Source organism: Phoenix dactylifera, unplaced genomic scaffold, assembly GCF_009389715.1.
Source record: "Phoenix dactylifera cultivar Barhee BC4 unplaced genomic scaffold, palm_55x_up_171113_PBpolish2nd_filt_p 000346F, whole genome shotgun sequence".
Taxonomy (NCBI): domain Eukaryota; kingdom Viridiplantae; phylum Streptophyta; class Magnoliopsida; order Arecales; family Arecaceae; genus Phoenix; species Phoenix dactylifera.
In genome coordinates, this window is record NW_024067805.1 from 225,314 (window position 1) to 236,336 (window position 11,023).

The 11,023-nt window shown below is 38.3% G+C and overlaps 1 protein-coding gene across 1 annotated transcript in view; it reads right to left on the bottom strand.

Moving 5' to 3' along the window:
- Positions 1-6,715, bottom strand: part of LOC103715404 (midasin) — a 77,209-nt gene extending 70,494 nt beyond the window's left edge. Inside the window, 5 exon segments of the mRNA XM_039118420.1 lie at positions 32-238; positions 329-591; positions 2,354-2,438; positions 6,076-6,380; positions 6,481-6,715. Coding sequence (XP_038974348.1) covers positions 32-238; positions 329-591; positions 2,354-2,438; positions 6,076-6,380; positions 6,481-6,585 — 965 coding nt within the window. The 5' untranslated portion in view covers positions 6,586-6,715.
- Between the last annotated feature and the right edge of the window lie 4,308 nt (positions 6,716-11,023).

Below are 11,023 nucleotides of genomic sequence, written 5' to 3' on the forward strand. Positions count from 1 at the left end.
AAATTATATATATATTGATTACGTCACATACCATGAGACCTTATTCCTGCAATTTCTCCTTCCAGATTCCAGATCTCGAGAATCTAATGATGAATTAATGAAAGAAACATCGTCAAAAGATTCTAGATAAGAAGTAAATTTAGTAGTTCCAATAAGACAGCTTCCATTTTCCATTTCAACTGGTTGAAGATACCAGCCAGCCTTTTCCAACGAAGTGTCCTTACAAAACTCCTCCCACCTGCAGTATACAAAATACAAATTATTAGAACATAAAGACTATCTTGTATATGTGCATGGAAAATTTTCTGAACAATGTAATAAAACTAACCGGAGTAAGCACATAAAAGCTTCTTCTGGTGTTAGACCAAAATTTTCAGTAGCTCTATCACTTATCCTAAGAACAACTGATAATATCTGTACACCACACCATACTATGTCCAGTGTATTACTCGGTGATGTTTTACCAATATTGCAAGCCTGCTGGGGCAGGTCTAGGAAACAGGACCAATCCCATAATTCAGAGAACACTTTTGGTTCCATGACCAGAAAACGATAGGACACACGAACTGGATCAACCAACTGTTTTACATCCTGAGATTACAGAAGCAGTTAGACAATGTTAACAAGCAGACAATTCCATCAAATGGCCTAGAAAATAAAAACAATTCATAAACTCCAATAAACAGACCACATATCAAGTGATTTCTATGAAATTTAACATCCAAGGGTCTGCCAAAATGGCCCTAAGAAATTAAACTCCAGCACATGCAAATACACACACACAAGGACGGCGAAACCGGTACAAGCACCATATCGGTTGTCCGGCGGGACGAGTCGGTACGGGCCTGCGCCGTGCCGTGCCGGCCCGTACTAACACATCTTCTACGGCGGAGGAGAGGGAGAACGAGAGAGGAAAAGAGAGAGAGAGGGGGAGGGAGAGAGAGGGAGAGGGGGAGAGGTCGGGGCCGACCGGCGGAGGCCAAGGAACCTCCAAGCGGAGGAGGTGGAGGCTGGGGAGACGCGGAGACGGGGGCTCCACCTCTGGGCCCCTGCCAACCTCGGCCTCCTCCGCACGGAGGGTCCCCGGCCTCCACCAGCCGGCCCCAACCTCTCCCTTCCCTCCTCTCCCTCTCCCTCCCTCCCCTGCTCTCTCTCTCTCTCTCTTTTCCTCTTCTCCTTCTTCTCCTCCAACGAGTCTTCTCCGTTTCAATGGTAGAACCGTCCTGGTCCATCGCCGGTACAGCCCAAGACGCCCCGAATTGAGCGATTCGGGACAGTTCTGCAGACCTTGCACACACATGCACTGAGAGAGAGAGAGAGTACTACTATCGAATATCAACAAACAAAGCAGTTCATCCAACTAAATGTGTAGAATACAGTGTCACCCACATTAGCTTACAACTCAAAAGCGCCGATAGGCCATATATGGTAAATTACCACAACACGTGAATTATCAGTCTCACTGAATAAATACACCAATATGTGATGGTAAAATAAATAGCATTCAAGGAAAGAGCGAGATGTAACCTAACAAGCATTAAAACAATTATCAGAAATAGTATAACTACGATTAATTTGCAAATGCACTATTTCACAGATGTAAGAAATATTATTAAAACACTAAGGTTAGTTTCTATTAATGAGGTAGAAATTGAACATAAATTAAAAGAAAAAGAAAACAAGCTTGCACATAAACTCTATATAAAGCAGAAATGAAACCACATAAGAAACATAAGAACTGTCAAAGGCAAAAAAAAAAAAAAAGAGAAAAATATGTTGTTGAAAACTTTGATATAGGTTTGTAATAATACAATTGAGATGTTGGAGTTCAACTATAATGAGAGCATATTGATATTCCAAAAGTACTAGACAAATTTTCTACTGTTCAATCACACCTCCCTTCCCTTGATATTGAAATATTGCTGATTCAAAAGAACTATGAAAGATAGAAACTCACAAAATTGTTAGATCTGTTATATATATGTTACAGAAGAATTGCGATTATAATGCTCAAGTTGATGTACGATGGTGGAAAATTGATATCAAGTTAATAAACAAGGTTTTTTAATATCAATAGCAAACCCTGTGCCATTTTTCCATTGGAGCGGTACAAGTATTGGTACAGTACCCATACCAACAATACGTACCAAAATTGAAAATATTAAAAAAATGAAAAACGGAATACCGATCGAACGATCTTTCTCTACATATATACAAATGTCACAGAAGAGGCTACATATTTAATTTTGATTTATGATATATATTCACAACAGCAAATCAAATGACAGATGTAACTCCATTAAAATTTACTTCAGCAAACAAACTACAAACCCATGAAGCTTTAAACAAGCACCTTCTCTGTGAACTTTGAAGCAGGCCCCAATAATAAAAGACGTTTGAAAGGAGGTGGAGAAAACTTAAAATAACTCAACACACACCTGCAAGAAGAGAAAAGAATGCATTATATACTGAAAATAAATGGAGCATACACATTTTGTTGAAAGAAGACAACTAGCAGCACTGGCAGTGATAATCTACTGCACCTAATACCTATAACATGCAATAACACCAACCAAAAGAAGTTCACTTTTAAAATAAGTTGGGTGCAACTTTGCGTACATCATGAACCTGCTTAGATGCTAGAAGATCTAGATCTAACCTAAAAAATCTCAACTGCACCAATTTGATTTACTGAGTAGTGAGTATTGTCGTGAAATGATGTGTCCCAGACATATGATAAGTAATGAAGCTGCATGATAATAGGCAACCAAGATGCCATCTTGAAGAATGAAGTGATGCCATGACACGGTGCAAATCACACCACATATGATATAATATGAGACACTGTGGCAATACCTTGAACAAATTGCACATGTTATATCATATATGTTATATCATGTATGTTCAGGCAAGGGGTTTGCCGACTTTCACTTAAAAATCGCAAAAATAAAATGGGCCTTCTGTTTCATTGTGAAGCCCCTCCTCCACACGGCTCGTCGACCCTCTACCTCCTCCACGCGGCTGGCCGACCCTCCGTCGGCCTCTGCTGGCCCTCCGTCAGCCTCCCTCCCACTTTCCCCTTTCTCTCTCTTCCTCTCTCCTGTTCTCCCTCTCCCCCTCTACTGTGTCCCCCCTTTTCCACCACTAATTCAGCAAAAAATACAAAAGAAATTAAAAAAGACAAAATTAAAAGGAACAAACCAAAATTCATTCTATGTTGCCAAACCATCTCGTGAGTCAAGACAACAACATCCTGGTACTATCCCGACCCTAGACAAAACTGATATATGGCTCAGTAACAGTATATTAAACCTTGTTCTGTGTTATCTTTGACAAATTTTGAACTAGTCTAACTAGTAGAAAGCAACAAACTATCTTGTGAATTACAATCTACAGTATATAGTAAGACTAACTTAAAATAAATTTTCAACCAATATGCTATGCATGGTCAGTTACATGTAGCAAGTGCAACTGCATGTGATGCTCCATTGGTACTAGGGTTATAATTAAGCCAAGCTTGGTGGGAATAATTTCAAGCTTGAAAACTAAAATCGAGCATTTAAATCAAGCTTGATTTGTTTGTCGTTTGCTTGAGCCTAATTCAAACCAAGTTGAAGAAGTCAAGCCTATTTTGAGCAACTTGATAACGTTGATCAAGTTGAGAATGATTCAAGCTTGAATCGAGCTTATATCAAGCTTGAATCAAGCTCGAATTTAGCTTAGTTAAAGTTGGATCTGACGGTTGATTATGTGCCCAATGAACTGAATGTAAGTTATTGGATTAGATCCAACAATCAACTATACGCTAATTAATATATAGTACATTGATAATACCATAACATATCAACAATTTCAAGCACTGTCAAACCAATCTAGAATGAGCTTGGCTATCTTCAAGCTTGGCTAGAGACAGTTTGATATAAATCAAACTTGACTTGAGCTTAGTACGAGCTAGCTTAAGCAGATCAATGGACAACGAATGGCAAACTAGCAAAGAAACAGTATTGTGCACGAATCAAAAAGAATGACAACCAAGAGCCATAGGCATGAGAAACTAATATTGAATGAAAGGGAAGAAAGGGTAACAACTACTAGTATGGATGTGCTTGCAACAACTCTTCTAAGCCTTGTTTAGTTGTATTTGTTCTTTATTTAATTCAAAATTTAAATTTACAATTTATTTCTATATTCTTTATTCCTTTTTCTTCAAATCCAACAATTCCTATTTTTTCACATGAAAATGAGTCGTGATTTTCTATTGTCCAACACTGATAATTAACTTGATAAAGCATGAGAAAAACAAATATTGTTGTGATAAGCAAGACAACAAGTAGATTCTTCTACTAACCCATACAAGGTTTTGGTGGTTTTGGTGGTCATATGAAACCATGGTACACCATACCATACCGCACCGAACGGTACAGAGCATACCATACTGTACCGATTTGGTACCTATAAATATACAGAGGATATGCCGACGCTCGATACGCCGAACCGGCCCCCGTACTAGGCGTACTGACACAGTGACAAGTTGGCACCGGTACAAGGCCCAGTATTGAGACAGCGTACCTTATATGAAGCTATTGTGGTAAATCATGAAGATTAGTAATAGTGCTGCAAGTGAACCAAGCAAGAGGCTGCCGGGGCTTGTTCATCTTCAGCGAGAAGTGCAATCTCATCCAGAGATTGAGCTCTCAAGCCCATATATAGACATAACTCATTTCTCAGTTTAATGAGCATATTAATAAGGCAAGACTAAAACAAATATCAAGGGCCCAGTTCATTTACAAACAGAGATTGGAAGCACAAGAATGTGTTGCTGGTCAGTATTTTTACTTATCAAGGATACAATCTGATCTCGCAATTGATCAGATGGCAAATGAACAATTCCAAAAGTAGTAAAAATGGTTCCATGATGGTAACAAATGTGAAATTTTCATATTTGTTTGATACCAGTCTGATTGATGTGTCCCATTCTATTATGAAGACATTAGTTACTCCAATGTAGTATGATTTTTTTCATTCCCCACATTTTCTGGAATAGAAAGTGAAACCAGAGCATAGAAAACAAAGTTTATGCTTCTAGATAGGCTGCTTATGCCACAAACATGGAGGGGAGAAAATCATAGGAACTGTGTGCACTTTAGCTTGCAGATACATAGAGCCAATAGAAGGCAAAAATGACCCACTCTTTGTAGAGATCTAAAGTATGCTAAAACTATCTAACTGGATTGCTCCATAAGAAATTGTCTTCTGGGCAGCAACCAATATGGCATATGTAAAGCATGCCAATGATCTTGTGCCAGATGCCATGTTAACAAATTTGCCACACTCACTAGTCTTAAGTTGAGGTAATAAGTGGAAATGATTAATATGGAATTATGGACTTTAAGTACAAAAAGCCACAGCCCTCATGCTGTTGCAGCATTGTTGACCTGAAAGAAGGATGGATTTCATTGATAGTACTGCTACAAACAAGGAAATGATTAAAGTTGGTACCCCATACATAGGTTGGGCAGTATGCTCGATATATATCATTCAACACAATATTTTCTAAAAGATCAAAATAGGGGTTAGTACCATCAAATCGAAACTTGATAATAAGAAGGGCGCAATACACCATATTGTCAAAAAGTGCCTTTCAGCCTTAGTATAGTATTTAGATTGGTCACTAGTTCCTATATGGTTACTTTTTTTAGTGATATATCTAATTGAATTCAGAGTTGGAGAAAGCATTTGTTGCATATGACATATGTTCAGATTTTTGGAGAAAAAAATCAATTTTAGTGGAAATCAAAAAACAATATTAGAACTTTTCTTTAAATAATTATGGGTTATTCCACATACAAAACCAATATGCTCGGTGCAAATCTAGTATGTCATTTTTTTTTGAGGGATGTATGTCACTTATATAATTATAATTCTTTGTACTTCTACACTTAATTCTTTAATTATGTCTTGCAATGTTCTCCATATCATCATAACTAACACTAACAGAGTGAACAACAAATCCAGCATAAAGGAACAACAGATTGAATAACAAAAAGAGCTCAAAGGAGCAAAGAGTATAATCACCCCAACAAGAAAGGTGCCAAGTCTAGAGCGCGGCAGAAGGCCAACGAAGCCAGCTCCTGAAGCCTCAAACCTCTCCCTCTCCCAACATAGAAATCTATAACGTGCAAATCATCCTCCCCAATCTCCTCGAAAACCTCATTAGATTCCGATTCCAAGCTCGGGACGCTGCTGAGCTTCGCCACAACCCTCTCGACAATTTTCCGACAAAGCGGGGGGAAGCATCCTATGATCGGAATCGTATAACTCGGGTGAAGAAATGGGTCGGCGATAACAGCCACCACATCGTCCGCCGTCAGCGCCCCGCCCTGATCAAACCACAAGAATTGATCACAAGAATCTAACAAAACAGACCAAGAAACGGAATTCGAGCGAGAGGAATCGCGAGGAGGAGAAGAAATGGTGCACCTTTTGCGAAAGGGCGACGAGCCTGGGATTCAAGCGGAGATTGGGGCAGCGGGCGAGGAACCGCTGGAGAGCGGCCTCGCAGACGAAGCTCCCGTCAAAGGACATGGAGCGGAACCCTAAATGATCGAAGGGGAACGCGGGATGGGAAGAGAGGAGGGCGTTCCCGTGAAACGGAACGGGAGAGTGGGCGGAGAGGCGGTGGGTTGGGGGGTTTTATAGGCAATCGGAGAGGCGTTGGGGTTTTAGGGTTTTAGGCCGCAACGTCTCTTTTATTTCGTGTGAAAGGGAGAGCCCTTCCCTCGAGTCGGTCGCTGGATGGTTGGAACGCATAAGGGGCTCCACCGCGGTTCGACTCGACCGGAATCGGACATGACTCGGTTGAGGCGATCCGACTTTGGGAATATGCCGTCCGCAAGAGCTATGGGAATAAAATAAAAAATAAATCGTAAAGCTACGTTGACTGAGAAAAATCACTTAAAAAAGTCTCCAATTCACAATGCAAATGCAAAGGAGCAATGAGAGGAGTGATTCTTTGAGTTCCATTTTTGAAGTGCTAAAGCATTTTTTTTAAAAACGAATTGCAAACCTCAGTATTGGCATCATGGTGATATTTCTCAAAAAAAATGGAAAAAGTGCTCTTCTTTTCCGACAAAGATAAACAAGAACCCCATAATATAGAGGGCATGTCTTGCATTGAAAATCATATGGCAAGGTATGACAAATAATATAGAGGGCATTAAGGCCATGATTTGATGAAGATAAGCAGTAGGTCCAATATGATTCTATAAAGAAGAATTCAAATTTAACACGAAGAGTCCAGCAAAAAAATTCTGACCATCTGTACCCAAACAAAAAAAATCAAATTCTTACCATAATTTGTTCAAGAGTTTAGCACAAAAAATCTATTGAGGGCCCGATTATCTATATTAATCTGGCACTCAACAAATTTCTACTATTTTGCATGTTCTTAAATGAATTTGAATCATTGAGACCTAAAGTGAGACTCCCATCTCCAATAAACCAAAGTGTGCAAGTAATGTCGTTTTCCAACATTATCTAAGACACATGAAAAAGAACAAGCATAAATATGTTTGCTTGTACATATTGTACTTCGTAAACATGCATATTACAAGTAATGTTATATTTTGTATTCTTTATTAGATGTTGAGACTTCAACATGATAATGTATAAAAAATAAGCAAAGTTGGCATAATTTCCTTTGGAGGGTGCTCGAGTGAGATACATCTTTACCGTATCTTAGTCCATCCTAAGCCATAGTATATAAAGTAATACAACTTTCTAATATTACCTAACCTGCATGAATGAGGACAGTAAGTTATACAACTTTCCAACATTGCCTAAACAACATGAAAAAGGATGGGAATAAATATATTTGCTTGTACATGTAGTTCGTAAACATGCATATTACAAGTAATATTATATTTTATATTTTATATTTTTTATTACATGTTAAGACTTGAGAATGACAATATATAAAAATCAAGCAAAGTTGACCCAATATCTTTTGGAGGGTGCCTAGGTGAGATACATGTTTACCATCTCTTTTAGTCCATCCTTGAGTCACCCATTCTATTAATTTAAGACTATCTAGTATTCACATTCCTTCTAACTTCAATTCTACTTCCATCTTCTCTCCTCCTTATCACTTTCTTTTCTATTGGCCACAAAGGTGAATGAGAATCAATATAATCCAAAGAGCATTTAATGTGCCGAAAAGGTTGTAGATACTTGGTCTATGCCAGTTTCCAAATCATCTCTTGCGCTGCTCTCAACATGGGTATCAACAAAATCTTCTCCACTTACCACAATATTATTGGCTTCGTCCCTCCTAACTCTCTTTGCCTACTTCCTTGAGAAGTAATCATTCTCCCTCTCCTAAAAAATGAAAAACCCTTAAATTTTCATATTGTGTACATTTGTAGTTATGTAATTTTTACAGGAATGAAAACCCACCTATCACACTCCCCTTGCTCATTCAATTCTTCCTCCTTGCACTTTATGGGTAAGATCATATCTTACATTGATTTTTAATTCTCCAATTTAGTATTAAAAAGTTGAGATATTTTATATGTAAATTCTTCTTTACCGTCATCATTATTATCGTTATTACTATGATTACCATTATTACTGTTGTTGTTATACCCTTGCCACTGTGCTGTCGAATAGAATGGCTAGAGGGAGAGAGAAAGGGAGAGGCGACCAGTCATGGGAGGGCCCAAAAAGAGAGATGAAGAGAGAAAAGGAGGAAGAGAGAGGGAGGGAGGGAGGAAGAGCGAGGGGGGGAGAGAGATCTAATTGGGTCCTATTGCTTATTCCACATCAACGCATATGAAATAAAGAAATTGTATACAATTTTTTTCAAAAGACCTTTGCTGTAATATGGAATTTTCAATTTATTTTTTGCAGGCAATCAATTATATGATATTCTTTTTGCATCTTCATTAGGGTTGGTTATGGGAGTTGCATCTGATAGTCTATAAAAGAAAGGAGGAGGGATAGAACAGTCAACGGAGTACCCAGTTATTTGAACTATTACAAATTGGTTCGGCTTTGAGCCAAAACGTATATGGCTCATTTGGTTCACGAGAAGTATTTTTTCTCATAAGAATATGATTTCTGAGAAGCAAATTTCTGAAAAAAAAATGCCTGAAAAAGTACTTTTGGCATATTTTGTTGATCACGGAAAAGTGACAAATTTTCAGAGTGCTTATGTTTGGTTAACCATCCACTTTTCTAAAAAAGTTGTGTAATTCCTATTACATCCTTAATAAAAATTAGGTCTTTAATGCTTTGGATCAAATAAGGATCCTTGATTTGATGCTTAGATTCACAAACCCGCCCCTCCTATATAAGATCAAGAAGGCTTCTTCTCTTTTTCTTTCTTTTTTTCCTTTGATAATTCTTGTTCAACCACAAGATCCCTAATCAACATCATAAAAAAAATCACATGCTTCACTAGTAAATTTCAAATAGGATAGTGTTTGACCCCAGGATCTTGAGCTACCCACAGGTGAGACCTTGTTCTTCAAACATCTTGAGCTGATTGGGTCACAGTGTTTATTACCCATGTAAGGTCGGCAAGCTGCATGAAATCAATCCACTTTTGTAAATTAGATTGTTCTGTAAGAACTTCTAGACCAGGCATCCAAAGAAAAGCACAGCATGTATCAAAAACCCTATCATCATATAAATATCATCTATCAATTTAATTAGCGGGCAAGAAAAGTAACCACCCAAATCATGATGATAGTGACCAATAATAATTTATGACGACAATGATATTAATAACCATTGTTATCCATAAAAGTAACCATCCAAAGTCATACAAGTAAGCACCTAGCAACATACGAAATAAGAAACAATAATTTCTGTGCAAAACATAAACTTGTAGTTAATCCAAAAGCATTGTTTGCATCCATATTTATCAATAAGGCCCACACAAAAAAGCTACCCAATACATAATATCCTAAAAAGATACACAAATCCTACCCAACTTAGCTACATCCCACTTCGAAACTCTAAGCAAAGGGTTAAAACATATGCCCTTCTATAGTCCTCTGGAAGACTGAAAAAGTAATTAGTCTCCAGTGGGTCCATTGTAATTTTTCTGCCCACCTTAAGAATCTTAGATTGGGAAAGATCCTGCACCTTCATCACCTCAAACACCACTGCCACTCTTCTATCTGCAGTCTCAGACTCATGCTTAAAATATTGAGCTAATTTTTCAATATGATCCCTAGCAGCTGCCATCATGCCTACTAGCTTAGTCATCTCAGATGTAAGATCTCGCACAACCTCATGAGCCTCATGTCTAGCTTTCTTAGTTCTGGTTGGCCTACTTGGACCTGCAACTTCAGTATTAGTAGCTGTCTGGGGAGTATTCATGTTGATATTCTGACCAACAAAATTGCTATTCACTTTTTGGCTCTCATTGATAGCTGGTGGTGTGTACGGATACTGTAGCTCCTCCATCTCTATTTCTTCAACAGCATCTGGAGGTGCTTCAGCTCCCATCCCGGTAGCACGATCCCTTCCAAAGATATTAGTCAAGTTCTCAAAGTGAGGGAAAGGCTTGTTCCTCATACCTTGAGCATTTGGGTGACTCTGCATTAAAAAAAACAAAAAAAAGTAACACAACATGTATGAAAAGTATTCAAAGAAAAAATAAACAAATTTATAATGCCAATTTACCTTAATGCATTCTTTGAAGGTATCCTCCTTACAAGTCACACACTTGTTGATATCATCCAACCCAAATCCACTGCAGTTAGGTCCCAACATCCCTGCAATAGCAATGTATTGCTTCTTCGAGAGCTTGACCCGAGACTCGATATGTGGTGTTGCTTTCAGTCTACACCTAGGAAGCTTCTCTTCCATTAGTCTCTCCAATTACTGCAAATACCCACTCCTAAAAGTTTCATTATCGCCCCTCCAACCTCCTCGAATTACCAACTCAACCAATGACTCAACATGCTTTGCATCCTCCACATAACCGCATTTTCTGTTGTACTTTGTTTTTTTG